At 46.8% G+C, this 24,235-nt stretch overlaps 4 protein-coding genes across 4 annotated transcripts; 3 read left to right on the top strand and 1 right to left on the bottom strand.

Moving 5' to 3' along the window:
• Positions 1-692: 692 nt before the first annotated feature.
• On the top strand, positions 693-3,068 carry LOC100193260 (GTP-binding nuclear protein Ran-A1). The gene is made up of 8 exons (NM_001138409.1): positions 693-772; positions 869-938; positions 1,701-1,757; positions 1,843-1,960; positions 2,087-2,176; positions 2,264-2,443; positions 2,542-2,619; positions 2,735-3,068. Exons 1-8 carry the CDS (start codon positions 770-772, stop codon positions 2,802-2,804), a joined length of 666 nt encoding a protein of 221 aa, NP_001131881.1. The 5' UTR covers positions 693-769; the 3' UTR covers positions 2,805-3,068.
• Positions 3,069-4,501: 1,433 nt separating this feature from the next.
• LOC100274264 (malate dehydrogenase 2) lies at positions 4,502-9,061 on the top strand. Its single transcript, NM_001148628.2, has 7 exons — positions 4,502-4,826; positions 4,922-5,095; positions 5,552-5,720; positions 5,822-5,883; positions 6,357-6,481; positions 7,517-7,634; positions 8,588-9,061. The coding sequence occupies exons 1-7, from the start codon at positions 4,593-4,595 to the stop codon at positions 8,726-8,728; spliced, it is 1,023 nt and encodes a 340-aa protein (NP_001142100.1). The 5' UTR covers positions 4,502-4,592; the 3' UTR covers positions 8,729-9,061.
• A 2,349-nt stretch (positions 9,062-11,410) lies between these two features.
• On the top strand, positions 11,411-13,605 carry LOC100284875 (triacylglycerol lipase). The gene is made up of 2 exons (NM_001370682.1): positions 11,411-12,083; positions 12,738-13,605. Exons 1-2 carry the CDS (start codon positions 11,478-11,480, stop codon positions 13,338-13,340), a joined length of 1,209 nt encoding a protein of 402 aa, NP_001357611.1. The 5' UTR covers positions 11,411-11,477; the 3' UTR covers positions 13,341-13,605.
• On the bottom strand, positions 13,595-14,955 carry LOC100283440 (triacylglycerol lipase). The gene has a single exon (NM_001156341.2). It carries the CDS (start codon positions 14,914-14,916, stop codon positions 13,714-13,716), a length of 1,203 nt encoding a protein of 400 aa, NP_001149813.2. The 5' UTR covers positions 14,917-14,955; the 3' UTR covers positions 13,595-13,713.
• Between the last annotated feature and the right edge of the window lie 9,280 nt (positions 14,956-24,235).

The following is a 24,235-nucleotide window of genomic DNA, read 5'->3' as shown; positions in this document are numbered from 1 at the left end:
TCCTTGGTGCATGGATTCCGACCAAAGAGACCTCCGATGGAACGGGCCCGACATTGAGGGGTTGCGCCGGACGGCAGCCAGATGACCACGACTTCGCCACACCCGGGGAGTGAAGTCCTCGTCACCCATGCGATGTGGAGCCCTCGCTCAACCTCCGTTTGGCCCAGTTGGTCGAAGGGGAATTGGGGACTTCCCTGTGCTCTGGAGGCGACTCCTTCACTACCGCACAACCAGCCGTCGATTGAGGGAAAGTTAGCATGAAGACATTTGAGGACACTGACAACAGTTATACTTCGTACTGTTCGACACGGTTCTTCATAGGGCGCACTCAGACCCACCTGTCAGCGGAACGCGTGGGTCTGTATGAATGACACTGTAATTACCTCGTTACATAGAATATTACTTAATATACTTTGGACCGATTGCGAAAGAAAACGGAGGATGAGTTGGCCATTAGCGAACACAAGATATAGCCCACGCGGCCCACACCCCATCCACATCACCGTTCGGATCGGACGGTCAGAAATCTCGCGTGGGACGAAAGCTAGCCGGCTACCATCCGTCGGCCACAACTCCTGCGTCCATTCAAAGCTATCAAGCCCCGCAGTCGCGAGTAAAGAACAACCAGCAGGCCACCGCTGCTATAAAACCCTCCGCCTCCACCGGCGGCTCGCCAAACTCCGTTTCGAATTCTAGGGTTTTGCTGCTCTCCGACCCCGAGCTCCGAAGGCCGCAGCATCAGGCGCGGCCCCCCTCGCGTGTGACCGAGATGGTGAGCGCCCCGCCCCCGCACGGATCCGATCTCCGCCGTGTTTGATCCCCGGATCTGCGGCTGCGTGTTTCTGACCCGATATGTTTTTTTTTGCAGGCGCTGCCGAATCAGGGGACCGTTGATTACCCCAGCTTCAAGCTCGTCATCGTCGGCGATGGTGGAACTGGTGAGTTTCCGAATGGCTCCGTGTCTCCATTGGTTGTTAGAAATGGTAGAAGCTGCCGATGTTTCTACGAGATCTGGCAGATTGGACTTGGGCGCTGTGTGCAATCTGTTGATATTATGCCTCTTAGAATTATAGTGGCTGTCTCCCATAGTGTCCTCACGACCTCCGTGACGTGACTGGAATATTACACAGTTCCACTAGTACTGATTCCTAATCACGTTTATGCCGTAGTTGTTTCCACTCAATAGAATTCATATTCACATATAGTAATCTATAGAAATATATTGTACCTTAGGATCATAGAGTCTCCTTACCCTCTACCTAATGTCGTATTAACACTTCAAAAAAATTGTAAGAACTTGTATTTGTATTTCGCTTTTATTATCATATTCTGTGTTGTATCAAATCCGTTTGCTATTCAATGTAAGGCCTCAGATGTGATGCAATGAAACTAAACTTGAGGCGGAGGTTCTTCATTTCGTGTTTCAAATATTTTGAATCCTTATAGCATAGAAATTCTGTCGTCGCACGGCTCTTGAATGGAAATAACATGGTTGTTTGTTGAATACTCTTTTGTCTGTTAGGATGTCAGTTACATTTATCTGCAACCTTCATAAGCTAGATGGTTTGAATTTCAGTTGTTATGGCGCCCTTGTAGGCTTTAGATTCAATAATATTTATATTCTCTACATCACACCTGTCCTATTATATTCTCATCTGTTGACCTGTATGACTTTTCTCACTGATGTTTTCTTGTTGCAGGTAAAACTACATTTGTGAAGAGGCATCTCACTGGAGAGTTTGAGAAGAAATATGAACGTAAGTACCACATTGATTGGGATTTTCTTCATTTAGTTATCATCATTAATACTTCCAGCTTCTCTAATGCATTTTGTTGTTTCAGCAACCATTGGTGTGGAAGTTCATCCGTTGGATTTCACCACTAACTGTGGTAAGATCAGGTTCTACTGCTGGGATACCGCAGGGCAAGAGAAGTTTGGTGGCCTCAGGGATGGATACTAGTAAGTATTATTTGTGATGTCTGAAATAATGTGTGTACATATGCTGTAAAATCAATGTATACTTTTAGTACTTAACTATTTTTGTTACATTCTCTGATGCTCTTTCTGTTTTTTGTTCCCATTCAGTATCCATGGCCAGTGTGCGATCATCATGTTTGATGTAACCTCAAGGCTTACTTACAAGAATGTTCCTACGTGGCATAGGGACCTGTGCAGGTATGTTGATGTCTTTCTTTGTCGTAAACTTGTACTGATGTATAATTTTGTTGGAAAATTTTGATGTCCAGTTATGAATTCATGCAGGGTCTGTGAAAACATCCCCATTGTCCTCTGCGGTAATAAGGTTGATGTGAAGAACAGGCAGGTCAAAGCCAAGCAGGTTACTTTCCACAGGAAGAAGAATCTGCAGTACTATGAAATTTCTGCCAAGAGCAACTACAACTTTGAGAAACCTTTCCTGTACCTTGCAAGGAAGCTGGCTGGGTAATTGACTACCCTACTTCTGTGCATTGCATTTAGTAGTCACAACCAATTACCACCACTCTTATGTTTGTTCTTGACAATGTCATTGTTTTTAACAGTGATCCGAACCTTCACTTTGTTGAAGCTGTTGCTCTTAAGCCTCCGGAAGTTACCATCGACATGGCTATGCAGCAGCAGTGAGTGTCACCTTTTGTCTTATCCAACTTATAATCATTATGGTCCTACTATCCTTTTAATCTGTCTCCTCAATTTGAAATGTTGCGAGAACTGATTCACTTTTCATTTACTCAGGCATGAAGCTGAGCTTGCTGCAGCAGCTGCACAACCTCTTCCTGATGACGATGATGATCTGATTGAGTAGAAAGGATCATGAGTCTTGGACTTGAGCAGGAGTTGTGCCTTGCACGATTTAAGTTGTTCTAGGGTGGACTCTCTCTTGAGTTATCATTGTCTGGATCATTTTTTTCTCCTTGGACTTGTTGCAACTTTTGAGTGTGGAAATGGATTGGAATAGTCGCCATGAATTTGCTGGCTACTTTATACATGTCTTTGTTCATAAACCTTGTTTTAAGATGAAGTTGTGGCAATCCTCTTAGTGCTAATATAATGTTCTATTGTCAGCTGTACAATGTAGAAATGCTTCTATCTTTTTTTTTTCGTGCACGTTCCAGGTGTATTTTTAGGTTTAGGGCTTAGTGTATCTAAACTAGCGCTTAGTGTATAGTTCGTATCATCGTGTGTTTGGTGTCTGGTTATGGCTCTCGACTGTATAGATTGATATATACATTTGAGCTAGTTGGGTCGTAGTAGTCTAAGAAAGTTGTCTATCTGAAAATTTTGATTTAAGATGAAGTCGATGAAATTTTACATTGCTAGTAGCTCCCAGAGAATAATCAGTACGTTGCTCACAAGGTCTTCTTTTAGACTTGATTGGAATCGTGTACGAATTTCTCAGGAATCAGTTTATTTTCTTTAGAATTTTCATATGAAATTACACGTTCTAAAGAGGCCTTATCATGTGAGGCAACTGTGGTGATTTTTTTTCCAGAAAACGACTTCATACGTTACAAACATTTATTTCTACTAGACACGGTAGATTTCCCACAAAAAACCAGCTCAGCCCAGCTGTGAGTTTGACAGTCCATCTCCATGCAGAAGGGAAGCACAACAGAATCGAAGGGAACTTGACCGCTGAACCGCGGCGGCGCGAGCGAGACGTTACGCGCCGCTCCGTCGTGCTCACACACAGTCGTTGTGCACTTGCGCGAGTCGGCGAGTGACACCTTCCACCTCGGCCAACCAAGCACCCAGCAGAGCACAGAACAGATGTGGGTTAATTAGTTGTCATTCGGTAAAAAACAGTATAAAATAGGGTATTCTAAATCTAAGAAGTTTAATGATAATGTTATCAGTAAAAAAAGTTTAATGATATACTAGTAACTTACACGGTACAATTTATATTTAATATTTTAAACATCTGATGTTCTACTTGTTATAAACAACTTCATCCAGTGTATCTCACCCTTCTTTCATTAGGTGTGAGTTCAACCCCAACTCCTGCATCGCTTTTTAACATTTTACGTTGAGTTGATTTGTAAGAAATGTAGGTATTTTTTTTGTAAAAAGATGACACAGAACGACCGTTGAAACTGGTGCAAATTAATCCTCTAAGAGAATCTCTAAGAGCTCCTCAGAAGTCTTCCATAAAATAAGTTTTTTTAGAAAAACACAAAAACGTCTCTCCAACCGTCCCCTAAAGTGCTATTTTTTTCATATCACTTAAAAATCTCTTATTTGTAGCTATAAATAGTATTTTTGGACTATCTAGAAATAATATATCACTTTAAGGGATCTATTGAAGAAAAAAAATTAAAAATCTGCTTCTATTAATATTTTTAGATGTCCTAAAACTTATTTTCATGAGTCATTTTCTCTGAGCACTTACACAGTATCACCTCGGTGGATCGGTCGAACGGGCGGAGACGTCGAGACAACACGCCAGCCCCTCACCTTTTTTCTCTCTCAACCCGCCAGCGCCACCAGCAACTTCCCTCAGATCCCATCCACCCCTCGCTATTAAAGCAGCCCAGGCCGCCGCCCGCCGCCGCTCACCCACCAATCCACAGCGAGACCCGACCCCGCCGTCGCGATGAGGCCGGCGCTGCTCAAGTCCACGGCCGAGCTCCTCCGCCGCAGCCGCGGCTACGCCTCCTCGGCCAACCCGGAGCGGAAGGTGGCCATCCTGGGCGCTGCGGGCGGCATCGGGCAGCCGCTCTCCCTCCTCATGAAGCTCAACCCGCTCGTCTCCTCCCTCTCCCTCTATGATATCGCCGGGACCCCCGGCGTCGCGGCCGACGTCTCCCACATCAACTCCCCCGCCCTGGTACCCCCCGCTTGGCGCGCTCCTCTCATCCTCTGGCCTGGCTCGGACGGACTGGACTGGATCCGAGCTCACTGGTTTCTGCTCGACTCCTGCAGGTGAAGGGGTTCATGGGGGACGACCAGCTCGGGGAGGCGCTCGAGGGCTCCGACGTCGTCATCATCCCAGCCGGGGTGCCCAGGAAGCCCGGCATGACTAGGGACGACCTCTTCAACATCAACGCCGGCATCGTTAAGGGGCTCTGCACTGCCATCGCCAAGCACTGCCCCAACGTAAGCGTCGCGCCCGTGCCTTTGTAGATCTGCAGCTTAGGCATCTAGGTCTGGTTGCTAGATTTGGTATTCTACTTTTGGCGATTGGAATGGCCGGTGATTGGATCTTGTGCAGATCTAACGTCCAGTGCTGATCTGGTGAAGTAAACTAGTAAAGTGGCACACCTACCTACCCGATAGGAAATGGAGTGGCCCTGTTTGCGCAAAACATACAGAATTTACCCCGTCCTCCTTGCCAGCCTCAATGCCTTGATATTGCCACCTGAAGTAAAGAGGACTCACTTGCTCTAGAGCTCATATAGATATGTTAACATCCACGTGCTTTGCATATGAGATGTTAGATGATATTAAGCGTATATACGCTCTCGTTCCTTATATATGTCCAGTGAACGTTTTCATTTTGTTTTTGCTTATTTTCTTCCATCACACTGATCATGTTGATTATATGCTTCTTAGGCTCTTGTCAATATGATCAGCAACCCTGTCAACTCCACTGTCCCGATTGCGGCGGAGGTTTTCAAGAAGGCTGGTACTTATGATGAGAAGAAGCTGTTTGGTGTGACTACTCTTGATGTTGTTCGTGCTAAAACTTTTTATGCTGGAAAAGCGGGTGTGCCAGTTACTGGTAATAATATCATGTTTTAGTTGGCAGTAGACATTGAGATTATGGGTCAGAATTAACTTCTCATCTCCCTTGACATGACTTATTGCTGTGCCCTTTTGCAGGGGTGAATGTTCCTGTTGTCGGAGGCCATGCGGGTATTACTATTCTGCCACTCTTCTCGCAGGTATTGTCTCCTTGGACCACGTCTGAGGCTTCCTGCAAGAATGATATACATGATCCCTCCAAAGTTTACCAAGTTGGAATTAGAATGTATATAATCAATGGCAAAAATGACCTTTTAGAATAAATATGACTTATGATGATCAAGTAGTGTATTAATATTGTTGGCAACAAATGCAAACTGATTAGCAAAGAGGTTGTGTTTTGTGGACTGGACCACTGGAGTCAAAAAGAATGTTTGTCTATACTAGTGCAATAATTTCTATTTATCAATTGTGCATAAGAATTCTAAAGCTATCTTTGGCTATTGTTTTACATAGCATAATCCTTGCTTGTACAGTTGTACTAAAATACTATGCAAGTGATAGTCATTTCTATTGTCATGCTAGCTGTATTCTATGATGTATCTTGTATCTCTGAAGCTAGCAACTCAAACATAAACTTTGACCCTAAAATCAATATTTCTGTTTTATACAGGCCACTCCTGCAAGCAATTCATTGTCCCAAGAAGACATTGAGGCCCTCACCAAGAGGACACAAGATGGTGGGACAGAGGTGGTTGAAGCAAAGGCGGGAAAAGGCTCTGCAACGTTGTCCATGGCGTAAGTCTAGAACATATGGACTGTTGTTACTGCCAGCATGTCTACTGGTTGCACTATAGCATATCCTGTCTGTTTATGAGTCCTTTGGTATACTCCGTGTATTTTCTACTATGCTCTGCAACCAGTCAATCAGTAGATGCTTCCTGCCTTCATTGATTTTCTATGAAGAACTACTTGTGGCATAAATTAGCTGCTGCATCAATGGATGATTCTTCCATTCATTAAATTTTCTATGAGCCCGTGGCATAAATTAGCTGCTGCATAATTGCCTATTACATGCTCGTGCACATACCGTCTGGTAATGCTAAGCCTATAGCTTCCAAGCTAGTTAAATGCATGGGACCGGAATTTACTAAATTTACAACTACTGTTTCATGGCTGTTTCTGTATTCATTTGATTGTTGTCACTATGTTTATTGCATCAGTTTCCTGTCAGAATTGGATGTGTGGCTACCAAGCTATGTAACTGTAATGAACATCATTTGCAGTTTTGTAGACATTGTCCTTATATGAAAACTTGCTCATTGTACTTTGTTAGCTTTCTGTTATTGCATTCATGTCAAATACCACACAAGATATTGCTATTATTTGGAATGAAGATTCATGTCAAATGAAAGGCTTGCCCATGAGCATCTGTACAAGATTATGTATCTTACTTTCCTAACTAATTTAATGCAATATGAGTGAGATCCTGTCTGGGTAGGTGGGATTTGGATCCTAACACTTGTATGGAATTTCTTTGTAACTTTACATTGGCTTAAGTGCTCTGCTTGTATGTACTCTTCTGTTTTATAAAATCATCATATCGTGGTGTCTGTGTAGGACTGTAGGAAAGCTCTGTAATGCTCCATCAACCTTTGTGTTCTGTTTTATAAAATCATCATATCGTGGTGTCTGTGTAGGACTGTAGGAAAGCTCTGTAATGCTCCATCAACCTTTGTTGTACACAACCATATTAGGTTTATGTATAGTTTAGGTCAAACCATGCAATTTGTTTTCCTAATAGTGTCATTTTCTTCTCTTTTTTTCCTGCAGATATGCTGGTGCTGTTTTTGCAGATGCATGTTTGAAGGGTCTGAATGGAGTTCCAGACATTGTAGAGTGCTCTTTTGTGCAATCAACTGTGACAGAGTTGCCATTCTTTGCCTCCAAGGTACTTAATGCATAACTGTTTATGTAAAGTTTAGTCATGTATTTATCATATGACCCTGTGGTTCTTGTTACTTGCTTTTCTTTTTCTGTTGAAGGTTTTTATAGGTTACCAACATTTAAATTATGATAATACAGTTTGTTTCACACTTATCTTGTTGACTTTGGAAACAAGGACCCAAATCATTCCTTATGTGTCCTGAGTTATTTGTGGTTGGAGGTGTTAAAACAACTTTCTTGTTGTTCAGTTTTATGTTTATTATCATACTTCTTTCTTATCGATCAGTTTGGTGTGTCTTATGGATCAATAGGACTGGAGTGCTGAACCTGCGAACCAATTGCCATTTTGGTGCATTGAGCATTGGTCCGGTTCCATATTAGCAAGTTCTAGTACGAGGAATCTCTGAGAAGTAGCATCTCACATGCTTTTAGGGCATGTACAACCCTAAGACGGTGGTTCGGTTTTCCAAGTGGAAAAGAATGTTAAGAGACTGCATGATATAACCCTGAGCCTCTTGACCATAAATGAAGTTAAGAGACTATATAGAAAGAGTTGTATAGAGATGGGCTCTTCGCGAAGAGCCCGTCTTTTTTTCAATTAGCCCCTTAGAGACCCATCAAGAGACCCCATATTAAATGGGGTTGTACATGCCCTTACATGACATGGTTTACGGTTTACCAGTTGGAACTTTAGTTGCCAGATACTACCCCTGGTGAACATTACTCGTTGTTTTTACGACAGTACAAATGAACTAGCTTGAGATCATTCATCTTGCTCTAAATCTCAAGTAACGTTAACTGGGTTTGTGAAAGAATGCGTTCTCCAATAACTCACTATTGTGGGTACCTTTAACATGTGTTAATTGGACGGTTTCTGGTGTTGCATTGGTCTTGATTTTGTTAACTTTTTTCAGTACTGAGATAGTCTTGGAATCCTGACATACCCCCTTGTTTCAGGTTCGGCTCGGCAAGAATGGAGTGGAGGAAGTGCTTGGTCTGGGTGAGCTCAACGAGTTCGAGAAGAAGGGGCTGGAAAACCTCAAGGGCGAGCTCAAGTCTTCCATCGACAAGGGTATCAAGTTTGCCCACGGGAACTAGGCACCTTGCCCGGCTTCTAACAATTGATGCCCCTTGCATTTTTGTTTGACTGCCTATTTTTCCTGCCCCCCGTATGGTTGGGGCAATGAGGCGTAGTGGTCGATAATAAAACCCAGCGGAACAAAGAAAACGTGTACCAGAAACTGTTTGCAAACACCGGTGCCTTTTTTTTTGTGTTGAACCACCATTAGTTGAGCCGTGAGGGAATGGTGAACAAGCTTTCCACTTGCTCATTTCCGAGCGCTTCTCTTTGATTGTATGCATGGTTTGGACTCATGACTGGACTTCTTGGCAGTTGGCTTGGCACCCAGGAATCTAATCACTGGAGTTGCTGCTGTTATCGAGATTTTGCAGCGTTGCATTCTGATCGGAACTGTTGAGCTGGACAATTTGATGGTTCTAAATGCATCGTATGGATGCTTGTTCGTATGCACCCATTGATGCCACTAAACGCAATGCATGGATGCTTGCTTGTATGTTGTATAGTTAGAATTTATATTGTCTAGTTTATCTAAGGTCATATGCAGAAATTCTAATAAACCTCAAGCATAATACTAAGGTCCTTTTTGGTAGCTCCAATCTCATTTCTGCTCTACTCCACAACTCTATGTAGGGTAGGCTCCATATAGAGTTGTTCCTAGGGGGAAGTGTTTGGCTAAAAGTTGTTCCTAACTCCATAAAATAGGATTTTACTGTTTTTTTGCCATTCTTGTCCTTCGTTTCGTTCCATTTTTAAGTGAACCAAATTGTGTATACATATTTTTCACATGCATGTGAAACAAATAACTATTGAAAACGTTAAAATACCAACATGTTACTTGTGAACTCGGTTGAACTCCTTTTCTAGGCTAAGTTTGGAAACTTTAAATCCCCTATGTGGTTCTCGGAGACTAATTTTCCTCTACTTTTTTAGGCTTTTTGTTGTGTTGGCTTGTGATGTCTCATGGCTCTGTAACAACCTGTTGGCCCATTGTTAGGCGATAAGGGGGAGACAGATAGACCTGTTAGACCTGTGTGCTTTCTACGTGAGACACAACACACCATGCACAAAACTAATGCTTTAAAGGGATAGAGAAATAAAAAAATCAACTAAGAGCTAGTTTGAAGACATTTTTCCTTATTTCCTGCCTAAGGGCTAGTTCGCTTTTTTAAGATCTTTGTTTCACCGTGACAGATGTGAGGTGGTTTCTATGCAAAAAATTAGACATTAAACAAAAAAGAAAAGCATAGATAGGTGTCTTTTTGAGAGTGTGTAAAAGATGCCCGGGGTCGTGGTATCAATGTTGCAATGACACTTAACACAGTTACTCAAAAATTTCAATGATACATACTCAAAGTGACACTCTCATTGACACTTACCACTCAGTGACACTTAGTGTTCATGAACGAGAAAGAGCTACATTTATAGAGGGACACCTCTAGCCAAGAACTAATAGTAAATCCTTCACCTTCATTACCAGTTATTTAAAAGAACCGTTGCTAAACTAATTTTGGCGAAAAAACTAATTGATCTAGCCAGAATGGAAAAAGAGCTCTCGGTACCAATAATACTAAAGGTGTCTCTGTTTTTTTTTTCACCGTGTGTGATATCTTGAGTAGTATCAAAGAACCGGTACTAAAGATTTTTTTTAGTAGCAGTTCTTGCCTTAAACTGCTACTAAATAACTTAATATTAGTACTGTTTTGTATTCAATGGGTACTAATATTTTCTGCGCTGGCTAGCTAGACATTTTAAACCGATACCGAAGTTGGTATCAATTCCTGTGTTAAAACAACCGAAAGAAAAATTGTTGGACGAAAGGCGCATTTCTCCACCAATAGTGGTATCATGTCAATTCTACGAGACGATACACGCGGTGGAATTAAGAACTCGTAGGCAAAGCCGCCGGCGGTAGGCACAATGACAATGCAGCTTTTGGCGTATCTCTGCTTGCACGTACACTTGTTTCGCAGCCACTCGTGGTACACGCTTGACAGCCTGGCGTCATGTTATTTTGGTACTCATACTTAGCTGGCTAGCCTATGAACAATAATAATGCTCTAAAGAAACAGCCTACAATATTACCTCCTGATTGGAAAAAAAAAAACTGTCATCATGCGTGTGCTACGGTTGGGAAATAACGACCGAAACATTTTTTTACAGCAGGAGCAAACAGGAAGTAAGCCAGGAAGATCTAGCGCGCGCATGCATATCTCTGGCAGCTGGATCCTTTCATAGTTCTATGTTTATTCAGATTCATGTTACACGCGTGAAAGCTACCATTATTTTGGTGTGCCAATAATCAAAGTCATCACAGCCGAAAACAAGAAAGAGAGAGAAGGAGAACGCCATGCACCAACGCAAGCAGGCTAAAGTGCATGACCGGCATGTCCCTGTTTGGAGCCTACGCGCGTGTAGATGTTGGCTACAAGCCAAGATCGTTTTGTCGGAGACGCAAGGTCTCGCTGCCAACATTTCCTCGGCGCATCTAGCCTCTCATTTTCCGGCTGCATGCGTGCGTGGGCACACTGAGATAGACGCATCCCAGAAAGAATATAGCGAAGCCGTTGTCATCGACGCGACCCGGCCGCATCTATCCACTCTATCTAGCTAGCGATATATATATATACACACCCCAAGCAAGCAGCAATGCAAGCTGAAAGAGAAGCTACAGCCAGCAACAGCAAGCAGGCCGAACCAAACTCCAGCGAGCAAGCAAGCTATAGCTAGCTAGTAGCCAAGCAGAAGCCAAATACCCAAAGGCGAGCGATGGCGCCCGGAAGCATCGCCAGCCGGTGGCGCGAGCTCCAGGGCGCGGACTCCTGGTCGGGGCTGCTGGACCCGCTGGACATCGACCTGCGCGCGAACCTGATCGCCTACGGCGAGCTCACGCAGGCCACCTACGACGGGTTCAACCAGGAGCGGCGGTCGCCGCACGCCGGCGCCTGCGTGTTCGGCTACTCCAACCTGCTGGCCGGCTCGGGCGCCGCGGCGGCCGGGAGCTACGCCGTCACCAGGTTCATCTACGCCACGTCGGCGCTCCCCGGCGTGCCCGAGGCGTTCCTGCTGCTGCCGCTGCCGGACCTGCTGCCCGAGTCCTGGAGCCGGGAGTCCAACTGGATGGGCTACGTCGCCGTCGCCACCGACGACGGCGTCGCCGCGCTCGGCCGCCGCGACATCCTCGTCGCGTGGCGCGGCACCATGCGCGGCCTCGAGTGGGTCAACGACTTCGACTTCACGCCCGTGTCCGCCGCGCCCGTGCTGGGCCCCGCCGCCGCCGCCAACCCGTTCGCCTTGGTGCACCGGGGCTTCCTCTCCGTGTACACGTCCAGCAACCCGGACTCCAAGTACAACCAGACCAGCGCCAGAGACCAGGCAAGTGTTACCTGCATGCTTTTCTTAGCTTGCTCTTGGGCTCTTGGCTACGTATACCCTGCAGGTTTCACTTACTGACTGATCGAATGCTGAGGTTGAGCTAGGTCGACCGTTTCCCAGTTCTTTGCCTTCACCTAAAAATCATTCAAAAAAAGTTCTCGTTGAATTTCTGTCAACATTTGAAGGGCTCCTGATGGTTCATCATCCATTGATGGAAATTGTTCACCTTGAAGATTTCGTGGCTGTAGAATCTAGACACATCATATGCACACGTTGCATGAATGACCTACTCCTACTTGTCAGGAACTGATCACTGGCTTAGAACTTGCATCCATTTAAGCAACGAGTTAGCTCATGCGAAAGAGGAGTTTGACGACATTAATGATCATTGGCTTAGAACGGGCACGCTCTTTTCTGAAGAGAAGAGAAAAGAAAATAAAAAAAAACCCGGCTAATTTTATTAGATCGTAGGTTTGACGACATTAATGATCATGTACAATATTCATCACAATGTGGTACGACTATATGAACATTATATTATTTGAATGCAAAATAAACTATGTAATAAAACTAATAAATTACCAAAATGCCACATCTTGGTGGACCCACCTCAACGATCCCAGTTCGAATAAAGATACTCGTGATGTTGAAAAGGTCCTGGCGGAGGTGAGCAGGCTGGTGGCACTGTACAAGGACGAGGTGACGAGCATCACGGTGTGCGGGCACAGCCTGGGCGCGTCGCTGGCGACGCTGAACGCCGTGGACCTCGCGGCCAACGGCGTGAACGCGCCGCCGGCCGGGTCGTCGCAGCCGCCGTGCCCCGTGACGGCGCTGGTGTTCGCGAGCCCGCGCGTCGGGGACGGCAACTTCAAGAGGGCGATCGCGTCGTTCCCGGACCTGCGGGCGCTCCACGTGAAGAACGCCGGCGACATCGTGCCGACGTACCCGCCGCTGGGGTACGTGGACGTGGCCGTGCAGCTGCCCATCGCCACGGGGCGGTCGCCGTACCTGCGGCAGCCCGGGACGATCGCGACGCTGCACAACCTCGAGTGCTACCTGCACGGCGTGGCCGGCGAGCAGGGCAGCGCCGGGGGGTTCAGGCTGGAGGTGGACCGCGACGTCGCGCTGGTCAACAAGGGCGAGGACGCGCTCAAGGACCAGTACCCGGTGCCCGCCCAGTGGTGGGTCGCCAAGAACAAGTGCATGGTCAAGGGCGCCGACGGCCACTATGCGCTCCAGGACTTCGAGCAGATCTGATCAGTGGTCAGAGCGAGCTCGCCGCTGCATGCCATGCATGATGCAGGTGTCGTGCGTGCTCGTAAACTACTACTACCTCTCTATCGGTCGATCACGATGTATGAAGTATGAATAATGAGCGTCGTCGATACGCATGCGTGTATGATCATCCAGATTCAGGTTGTGTGTGTGATGCTTCTCACCTCTTCCTCCTACGAACCGGAGATTGTGACGGGGAGTCAGTTATATTTATAAATAAACCATCCTCTGATTGTGATTGTGTCTCATACATGGCGTCATAATAATCATGCACAAACGAAACCTACAAGAGCAGCTACCGATGTTGTCTGCTGCCACTGCCAGCATGCCAAGCGTTTACTCAGACTGCTGTCTACTACTCATCATCCTCGTCCTCCTCGCAATCCACCAAGCTCCAGCGCCCGTCGGCGCCCTCCACCATTCCCCTGTTGAGCGGCACCCACCACCCTGGCGGCACCCCGTGGTGGTCCCGCAGGGCGTCGTACGCCTTGTTCACCAGCGCCACGTCCCGCGCCACGGCGAGCTCGAACCCGCCGCGCGCGCCCCGCGTGCCCGCCACGCCGTGCAGGTACACCTCGAGGTTGTGCCAGGTCTGCTCGCCCCCGGGGCTTCTCAGGTACGGCGACTCCCCCGTGTCGATCGCGAGCTCCGCGCCTACGTCGTGGTAGAACACGACCGGGTACTTGGGAACCACGTCGCGGGCGTTGCGGACGCGGAGGAGCCGCAGCCCCGGGACGGCGTCGAACCGCTTCTTGAAGCCGCCGCCGCCGACGCGCGGGCTGGCGAACGCGAACGAGGTCACCGGGCAGGCGGCCGCGCCCGTGGCCGCCACGTTGTAGCCGTTGGCGGCGATGTCGAACGCGTTGAGCGTGGCGAGCGCCGCGCCGAGGCTGTGGCCCGTCACGGTGATGCTCAGCTCCTCGCCCCTGTACGCGTCCACCAGCCTCCGCACCTCGCCCAGCGCCTGATGCCGTGCGCTGTCCTGGTTGTGGCTGGACGCCGGGTCGCTGGAGGTGTACATGGACAGCCAGCCGCGGTGCACCATGGCGTCGCCGTCCCCGAGGAGGCCTCCCGTCGGCACCATGGGGAACTCGAGGTCGTCGGCCCACTCCAGCGCCCGCATGGTGCCGCGCCACGCGACCACGACGTCGCGGCGGCCGAGCGCGGCCTTCCCTTCGTCGGTGGCCACCGCGACGTAGCCGATCCAGTTGGACTCCCTGCACCGGCGCGACCTGGACACGGACCTGAGGATGAAGGCGTCCGGCACGGCCACCGACGACGTGGCGTACAGGAACCTGGTGACCCGGTACGCGGCGGCGTGCGCCGGCAGCCGCACCCGGTCGAAGAAGTGCGCCCTGGCGAAGCGGGACAGCCCCGCGTGCGGCGACGCCCGCTCGCGGTTGAAGGCGTCGTAGGTCGCCTGCGCCATCTCGCCGTAGCGGAGCACGGTGCGCCGCAGGTCGAGGTCCAGCGGGTCCAGCATTCCCGCCCAGCCGCCGTCGCCGTGGAGCTCGCGCCACCGCCGGGCCGTGTCGCCGAGGCCGCCGTGCTGGGACATGTTGCCTTGCTGCTGCTTCTGATGATGATGATCCAGCTTGCTCAGCGTCGTTATCTATGTGTTTATATGGAGGATACAGTGATGGTAGCTTGCTTGGTCTCTTGCTTCTGATGACGAAGGTTGCCAAACGGCAAAGGCGTGACATGCACCGTGCTGGGACAGACATTCTTCGTGTGCAGCCGCATCCCCAAATGGGCAGTGCGAACCGTCTGTGAGCATGGTGAAGTGGCGCACGCTGCGTGTCCCGGTCACGAAACACACACAGTACAACGCGTGGAAGTGCCATGCAAGCTGCGTGCACCCGCATATGACGCGAGCAGGGGTTGCTGATTCTTGGCTGCCCTGAACTGCTTCTAGTCTGGCCCATCCAATTCAAGCCCAATTGCCGGCCCACTCGCAGCTTGCCTTTTCCACTCACGGCCGCTTACTCGCTCGACTCCTTATTTGTGACCCGGGTTTCCACAATGTATTTGGACTCATAACGGTGTGGTCATGTATATGTCATTGAAGTCCAGTTCTAATTAATCTGAAGGAAGAGTTTTCAAGACAATGTTACCAAACAATTGAGGCATAAGGTTTACATATGGTTTGGTCTCAACTAAAGCTTGTAAGAAATACAAAAAAATAGTTTTCAAATCTTATATGAACTATAAATGAAAAAACAATCTAGTTCAAGCACAAGACAACAATAAAATGGAATTATGTTCCACTTTGATCATGAGCATAGATATGACTTGATTGTTTGAAATGGTGAAGACAATAAACAAATGCCTTTAAGGTGCTAAGCAAGGATGAAGAGCAAGCTACGATTTGGTGGCCAAATAACCTAGCTACGATGATGAAGGAATTTACTTGCATTTAGTCAAGACAGTAATCAAGCTATAAAGAGTTGTGTTAATGTGAAAGATCAAAGAAAATGATAATTGTGACTTGAAACCTTCGACACAAATCACATGCTCAAGATGGACATGCCCAATAGAAGTATCAAGTGATGGAGACCATCAACTATTCACGATAAATGTGGCAAGCATTTAGATGATTGGAAGCTCAGGAAAAAGTGATTCTTTATATGTTTAAATCTTGACTATAGATGACACACTATCAAGAGGGATGCATCACAGAATTTGAGACAAGGAAAAAAGTGCTAAAGTTATCCTATGTGCGAAAGTTTTGAGAGAAAGAAAGGAATAGTGAGAGAGAAAACTTCACCTTGTTCTTAACCACTCAGCCAAGGTCGTCTAGATCTGATGGTGAGGTCGGCTAGGTCGACTTTGGCCCTAATGGCTAGTTGATTCAAATCCTGGCCACACAAGGTTACATCCCGGCTGATTGGTTCCCTATGTCTGTGGCTGCATGATCGCCCTAGTCTGGTTGGTCGGATACAGGGGTTTAGGCGGTACGAGTGGATGCAGGCAATTGGCCTTCAAATGGCTTGTTTTGCATCGACTCATGCAGTTCGCGTCTTCCACGTGCAGGCAACCAAACATACGCTTAGGCAAAATCAATGCATGCAGTGGTCTAGGACAAAGACTCAACTCAATATCATGTCATGTTTGGTTGAGTTTGCAGACTTTCCAAACATACGCAGTGGGTCACTCTCCAAACATACGCTCAACCAATCAGATGGATCGTGACTAGGTCGAGTTTGCAGACTCAACTCAATGACTAGCCTTGGCTTAGCAGCTATTTATACCTCTCTCTCCTCCTTTTGCTTGTTGCTGATTCTCCCCACTTTCATACATGACCAGAAGCCCTTAGCAGCCCCTCTTCCCCTCTTTGTCTGTGTTGTTTCATATAACTTCACTAATCGTTAATTAGAGAGTGACCCAAGCTTTGTGAGCTAGTCTTGGTGGGCTTGGAGAGTTTGAGACCTACTATCAAGCACTTGAGCAAGTTGAGGAATTTTAGTTTTTTTGTGTTATTTACTCTTGGAGTTGTGCTTTTAGGTGGCAAGGTGTCATCGATAAGTATCCGAGGATGTGTGGGTTGCTACAGTGGCCTGGTAAGGAGGGTTAGTCTTCCTATTGAAACAGAAAAGAAGGCTACTTAGTAGAAAGGTGGAAAGAGATCACTTTGGACCCGTCCACGAGTAGACATTGTTAGGCCACTCACTATTTTCCACAACATGACACTGTTGGTGTCCCAAACATATCTTGAAGTTTCATGATCCATTATTATAACCTGATCACTAAAAGTGTGTCTATATTTGATATTTTACATGAACTGAAACATCGATGCTCATGCATGAGAAACTTGTGAGCAACTCATCATGCATATTTCGACCTTTTTATCTGCAAGAACAATGGAACAATAAGAAGCTATCACAAACGGAAACCAACATGGTCATGTCGTGTGCAACAACAATATTGTAGTGTAGAGTGGCATGGGATGAAAGCTTGAGATCAGCAGATCACCAGTGATGGCTCCTTGTTTTCTTTGAGAAGAATCGAGACATTGATGTTGTTGAGGCTGAAAGGGAATTAGGCTTACACCTAGTCCCTAATTAGTTTTGGTGGTTGAATTGCCCAACACAAATAATTGGACTAACTAGTTTGCTCTAGTGTATAAGTTATACAGGTGCTAAAGGTTCACACTTAGCCAATAAAAAGACCAAGAGTTGGGTTCAACAAAAGAGCAAAGGGCCAACCGAAGGCACCTCTGGTCTGGCGCACCGGACTGTCCGGTGTGCCACCGGACAGTGTCCGGTGCACCAGAGGACTCCAACGCAAACTCGCTACCTTCGGGAATTTCCAGAGGCGACTCCGCTATAATTCACCGGACTGTCCGGTGTACACCGGACAGTGTCCGGTGCTCCAAGGGAGAGCCGCCTCAGGAACTCGCCAGCCTCGGGAATTCACTTCAGCCGCTCCGCTATAATTCACCGGACAGTCCGGTGTACACCGGACTGTCCGGTGCAACAGCGGAGCAACGGCTATTTCGGCGCCAACGGCTACCTGTGCTGCATTTAATGCGCGCGCAGCGCGCGCAGAAGTCAGGCGTGCCCATACTGGCACACCGGACAGTAAACAGTACATGTCCGGTGTGCACCGGACATCCAGGCGGGCCCACAAGTCAGAAGCTCCAACGGTCAGAATTCAACGGAACTGGTGACGTGGCTGGTGCACCGGACATGTCCGGTGTGCACCGGATTGTCCGGTGCGCCATCGAACAGACAGCCTCCACCAACGTTCAAGTTTGGTGGTTGAGGCTATAAATACCCCAACCACCCCACCATTCATTGCATCCAAGTTTTCCACTTCTCAACCACTTACAAGAGCTAGGCATTCAATTCTAGACACACCAAAGAGATCAAATCCTCTCCAATTCCACACAAGGCTTTAGTGATTAGCGAGAGAGATTTGCCGTGTTCTTTTGAGCTCTTGCGCTTGGATTGCTTCTTTTCTTTCTCACTTGTTCTTGAGATCAAAACTCCATTGTAATCAAGGCAAGAGGCACCAATTGTGTGGTGGCTCTTGTGGGGAAGTTTTGTTCGCGGCTTTGATTTGAGAAGAGAAGCTCACTCGGTCCGAGGGACCGTTTGAGAGAGGGAAGGGTTGAAAGAGACCCGGCCTTTGTGGCCTCCTCAACGGGGAGTAGGTTTGCGAGAACCGAACCTCGGTAAAACAAATCTGCGTGTCACACTCTTCATTTGCTTGCGATTTGTTTTGCGCCCTCTCTAGCGGACTCGTTTATATTTCTAACGCTAACCCGACTTGTAGTTGTGTTTATATTTGTAAATTTCAGTTTCGCCCTATTCACCCCCCCTCTAGGCGACTATCAATTGGTATCGGAGCCCGGTGCTTCATTAGAGCCTAACCGCTCGAAGTGATGTCGGGAGATCACGCCAAGAAGGAGATGGAGACCGGCGAAAAGCCTACTACAAGCCATGGGAGCACTTCATCGGAAGAGTCTCGCACCAAGAGGAAGGAGAAGAAGAAGAGCTCCTCCAACAAAGGGAAGGAGAAGAAATCTTCTTCTCACCACAAAGAGAAGAAGGAGAAATCTTCTTCTCACAAGCCGCATCGGAGTGGGGACAAGTACAAGAGAATGAGGAAAGTGGTCTATTACGAGACCGACACTTCATCAACATCCACCTCCGGCTCCGACGCGACATCCGTCACTTCTAAGCGCCAAGAGCGCAAGAAGTATAGTAAGACCCCCCTACGCTACCCTCGCATTTCTAAACATACACCTTTACTTTCCGTCCCATTAGGCAAACCACCAACTTTTGATGGTGAAGATTACGCTAGGTGGAGTGATTTAATGCGATTTCATCTAACCTCGCTCCACAAAAGTATATGGGATGTTGTTGAGTTTGGTGCACAGGTACCGTCCGTAGGGGATAAAGACTATGATGAGGATGAGGTGGCCCAAATCGAGCACTTCAACTCTCAAGCAACAACAATACTCCTCGCCTCTTTAAGTAGAGAGGAGTATAACAAAGTTCAAGGGTTGAAGAGCGCCAAGGAGGTTTGGGATGTGCTCAAAACCGCGCACGAGGGAGATGAGCTCACAAAGATCACCAAGCGGGAAACGATCGAGGGGGAGCTCGGTCGGTTCCGGCTTCGCAAAGGGGAGGAGCCACAAAACATGTACAACCGGCTCAAGACCTTGGTGAATCAAGTGCGCAACCTCGGGAGCAAAAAGTGGGATGACCATGAGGTGGTTAAGGTTATTCTAAGATCTCTTATTTTCCTTAACCCTACTCAAGTTCAATTAATCCGTGGCAACCCAAGATATACACAAATGACCCCCGAGGAAGTTATCGGGAATTTTGTAAGTTTTGAGTGCATGATCGAAGGCTCGAGGAAGATCAACGAGCTTGATGATCCCCCCACATCCGAAGCTCAACCCGTCGCATTCAAAGCGACGGAAGAAAAGAAGGAGGAGTCTACACCAAGTAGACAACCAATCGACGCCTCCAAGCTCGACAATGAGGAAATGGCGCTCGTCATCAAGAGCTTCCGCCAAATCCTCAAGCAAAGGAGGGGGAAAGACTACAAGCCCCGCTCCAAGAAGGTTTGCTACAAGTGTGGTAAGTCCGGTCACTTTATTGCTAAATGTCCATTATCAAGTGACAGTGACAGGGATAACGACAAGAAGGGCAAGAGGAGAGAAAAGAAGAGGTACTACAAGAAGAGGGGCGGCGATGCCCATGTCTGTCGGGAGTGGGACTTCGATGAAAGCTCTAGCGACTCCTCCAACGACGAGGACGCCGCCAACATCGCCGTCACCAAGGGACTCCTCTTCCCAAACGTCGGCCACAAGTGCCTCATGGCAAAGGATGGCAAAAGGAAGAAGGTAAAATCAAGATCCTCCACTAAATATGAAACCTCTAGTGATGAGGATGATGCTAGCAATGAGGAGGATAACTTGCGCATTCTTTTTGCCAACCTTAACATGGAACAAAAGGAAAAATTAAATGAATTAATTAGTGCCATCCATGAAAAGGATGACCTCTTGGACTCCCAAGAGGACTTCCTAATCAAGGAAAATAAAAAGCATGTTAAGGTTAAAAAGGCTTACGCTCTAGAAGTAGAAAAATGTCAAAAACTATCTAGTGAGCTAAGCACTTGCCATGAGATGATTGACAACCTTAGACATGAAAATGCTAGTTTAAATGCTAAGGTTGATTCACATGTTTGTAATGTTTCGATTTCCAATCCTAGAGATAATAATGATGATTTGCTTGCTAGGATTGAAGAATTAAACATTTCTCTTGCTAGCCTTAGAGTAGAAAATGAAAATTTAATTGCTAAGGCTAAAGAACTAGATGTTTGCAATGCTACAATTTCCGATCTTAGAGACAATAATGATATCTTGCGTGCTAAGATCGTTGAACTTAATTCATGCAAACCCTCTACATCTAGTGTTGAGCATGTTTCTATTTGTACTAGATGTAGAGATGTTAACATTGATGCTATTCATGGTCACATGACTTTAATTAAACAACAAAATGATCATATAGCAAAATTAGATGCTAAAATTGTCGAGCATAACTTAGAGAATGAAAAATTTAAATTTGCTCGTAGTATGCTCTATAGTGGGAGACGCCCTGACATCAAGGATGGCATTGGCTTCCAAAGGGGAGACAATGTCAAACTTAATGCCCCTCCTAAAAGATTGTCCAACTTTGTTAAGGGCAAGGCTCCCATGCCTCAGGATAACGAGGGTTACATTTTATACCCTGTCGGTTATCCCGAGGACAAAATTAGGAAAATTCATTCTAGGAAGTCTCACTTTGGTTCTAACCATGTTTTTTTGTATAAGAGTGAGACATCTAGCTCTGGGCAACCAACCCGTGCTAAGTTACCTAAGAAGAAAATTCCTAATGCATCAAATGAACATAGTCTTTCATTTAAAACTTTTGATGCATCTTATGTGTTGACTAACAAATCCGGCAAAGTAGTTGCCAAATATGTTGGGGGCAAGCACAAGGGGTCAAAGACTTGTGTTTGGATACCCAAAGTTCTTGTGTCTAATACCAAAGGACCCAAAACCATTTGGGTACTTAAAGTCAAGAACTAAACTTGTTTTGTAGGTTTATGCATCCGGGGGCTCAAGTTGGATACTCGACAGCGGGTGCACAAACCACATGACAGGGGAGAAGAAGATGTTCTCCTCCTACGAGAAAAACCAAGATCCCCAACGAGCTATCACATTCGGGGATGGAAATCAAGGTTTGGTCAAAGGTCTTGGTAAAATAGCTATATCTCCTGACCATTCTATTTCCAATGTTTTTCTTGTAGATTCTTTAGATTACAATTTGCTTTCTGTATCTCAATTATGCAAAATGGGCTACAACTGTCTCTTTACTAATGTAGGTGTCACTGTCTTTAGAAGAAGTGATGATTCAATAGCATTTAAGGGTGTGTTAGAGGGTCAGCTATACTTAGTAGATTTTGATAGAGCTGAACTCGACACATGCTTAATTGCTAAGACTAACATGGGCTGGCTCAGGCATCGCCGACTAGCACATGTTGGGATGAAAAATCTTCACAAGCTTCTAAAGGGAGAACACATTTTAGGACTAACAAATGTTCATTTTGAGAAAGATAGGGTTTGTAGCGCATGTCAAGCAGGAAAGCAAGTTGGTGCCCATCATCCACACAAGAACATCATGACGACCGACAGGCCGCTTGAGCTACTCCACATGGATCTATTCGGCCCGATTGCTTACATAAGCATCGGCGGGAGTAAGTACTGTCTAGTTATTGTGGATGATTATTCTCGCTTCACTTGGGTATTCTTTTTTCAGGAAAAATCTCAAACCCAAGAGACCTTAAAGGGATTCTTGATACGGGCTCAAAATGAGTTCGACTTAAGGATCAAGAAAATAAGAAGCGACAACGGGACGGAGTTCAAGAACTCTCAAATTGAAGGCTTCCTTGAGGAGGAGGGCATCAAGCATGAATTCTCTTCTCCCTACACGCCACAACAAAATGGTGTAGTGGAGAGGAAGAATCGAACTCTATTGGACATGGCGAGAACCATGCTTGATGAGTACAAGACTTCGGATCGGTTTTGGGCCGAGGCGGTCAACACCGCTTGCTACGCCATCAACCGGTTATATCTACACCGAATCCTCAAGAAGACATCATACGAACTCCTAACCGGTAAAAAGCCCAATGTTTCTTATTTTAGAGTCTTTGGTAGCAAATGCTTTATACTTGTTAAAAGAGGAAGAAAATCTAAATTTGCTCCTAAGACTGTAGAAGGCTTTTTACTAGGATATGATTCAAACACAAGGGCATATAGAGTCTTTAACAAGTCCACTGGACAAGTTGAAGTTTCTTGTGACGTTGTGTTTGATGAGACTAACGGCTCTCAAGTAGATCAAGTTGATCTTGATGAGACAGGTATTGAAGAGGCTCCATGCATCGCGCTAAGGAACATGTCCATCGGGGATGTGTGTCCTAAGGAATCCGAAGAGCCTCCAAATATAAAAGATCAACCATCCTCCTCCACGCAAGCATCTCCACCAACTCAAAATGAGGACGAAGCTCAAGTTGATGAAGAAGAAGATCAATCAAATGAGCCACCTCAAGATGACGACATAGATCAAGGGGGAGATGCAAATGATCAAGACAAGGAGGATGAAGAGCAAAGACCGCCACACCCAAGAGTCCACCAAGCAATCCAACGAGATCACCCCGTCGACACCATTCTCGACGACATTCATAAGGGGGTAACAACTAGATCTCGTGTTGCACATTTTTGTGAGCATTACTCTTTTGTTTCCTCTATTGAGCCACACAGGGTAGAGGAAGCACTTCAAGATTCGGATTGGGTGGTGGCGATGCAAGAGGAGCTCAACAACTTCACTAGGAATGAGGTATGGCATTTAGTTCCACGTCCTAATCAAAATGTTGTAGGAACCAAATGGGTCTTCCGCAACAAGCAAGATGAGCATGGTGTGGTGACAAGGAACAAAGCTCGACTTGTAGCCAAGGGATACTCTCAAGTCGAAGGTTTGGATTTCAGTGAAACCTGATAGTCGCCTAGAGGGGGGGTGAATAGGGCGAAACTGAAAATTACAAATATAAACACAACTACAAGCCGGGGTTAGCGTTAGTAATAACAAATGAGTCCGCAAGAGAGGGCGCAAAACAAATCCCAAGCGAATAAGCAAATGGGACACGGAGATTTGTTTTACCGAGGTTCGGTTCTTGCAAACCTACTCCCCGTTGAGGAGGCCACAAAGGCCGGGTCTCTTTCAACCCTTCCCTCTCTCAAACGGTCCCTCGGACCGAGTGAGCTTTCCTTCTTCTCAATCAACCGGGAACAACACTTCCCCGCAAGGGCCACCACACAATCGGTGCCTCTTGCCTCGGTTACAATTGAGTGTTGATTACAAGAGCACAAGAGAAAGAAAGAATGCGATCCAAGCGCAAGAGCTCAAAAGAACACGGCAAATCTCTCTCGCTAGTCGCTAAAGGCTTGAGTGGAATTGGAGAGGATTTGATCTCTTTGTATGTGTCTAGAATTGAATGCCTAGCTCTTGTAAGTGGTTGAGAAGTGGGAAAACTTGGATTGCAATGAATGTGGGGTGGTTGGGGTATTTATAGCCCCAACCACCAAATGTGGCCGTTGGGGAGCCAGTCTGCTCGATGGCGCACCGGACAGTCCGGTGCACACCGGACATGTCCGGTGCCCCTGCCACGTCATCAGTGCCGTTGGAATCTGACCGTTGGAGTTCTGACTTGTGGGCCACCCTTGATGTCCGGTGGCGCACCGGACAGCTCCTGTTCATTGTCCGGTGCGCCAGTATGGGCAAACCTGACGTCTGCGCGCGCTGCGGCGCATTTAATGCCTCTGC

This window comes from Zea mays, chromosome 6 (genome assembly GCF_902167145.1).
Source record: "Zea mays cultivar B73 chromosome 6, Zm-B73-REFERENCE-NAM-5.0, whole genome shotgun sequence".
Classification (NCBI taxonomy): domain Eukaryota; kingdom Viridiplantae; phylum Streptophyta; class Magnoliopsida; order Poales; family Poaceae; genus Zea; species Zea mays.
The sequence above is the reverse complement of the archived record's forward strand: the minus strand, read 5'-3'. Positions and strand labels throughout refer to the sequence as shown.

What these genes read in the sequence shown, in the direction of transcription:
- LOC100193260 (NM_001138409.1), top strand. An exon ending in GGCCTCAGGGATGGATACTA is followed by an intron (nt 1,961 to 2,086) that starts GTAAGTATTATT and finishes GTTCCCATTCAG; the next exon opens with TATCCATGGCCAGTGTGCGA. An exon ending in GACATGGCTATGCAGCAGCA is followed by an intron (nt 2,620 to 2,734) that starts GTGAGTGTCACC and finishes TCATTTACTCAG; the next exon opens with GCATGAAGCTGAGCTTGCTG.
- LOC100274264 (NM_001148628.2), top strand. Translation starts at nt 4,593, where the DNA reads ATGAGGCCGGCGCTGCTCAAGTCCACGGCCGAGCTCCTCCGCCGCAGC. An exon ending in TCTGCAACGTTGTCCATGGC is followed by an intron (nt 6,482 to 7,516) that starts GTAAGTCTAGAA and finishes TTTTTCCTGCAG; the next exon opens with ATATGCTGGTGCTGTTTTTG. An exon ending in TGCCATTCTTTGCCTCCAAG is followed by an intron (nt 7,635 to 8,587) that starts GTACTTAATGCA and finishes CCCTTGTTTCAG; the next exon opens with GTTCGGCTCGGCAAGAATGG.
- LOC100284875 (NM_001370682.1), top strand. Translation starts at nt 11,478, where the DNA reads ATGGCGCCCGGAAGCATCGCCAGCCGGTGGCGCGAGCTCCAGGGCGCG. An exon ending in AGACCAGCGCCAGAGACCAG is followed by an intron (nt 12,084 to 12,737) that starts GCAAGTGTTACC and finishes GATGTTGAAAAG; the next exon opens with GTCCTGGCGGAGGTGAGCAG.
- LOC100283440 (NM_001156341.2), bottom strand. Translation starts at nt 14,916, where the DNA reads ATGTCCCAGCACGGCGGCCTCGGCGACACGGCCCGGCGGTGGCGCGAG.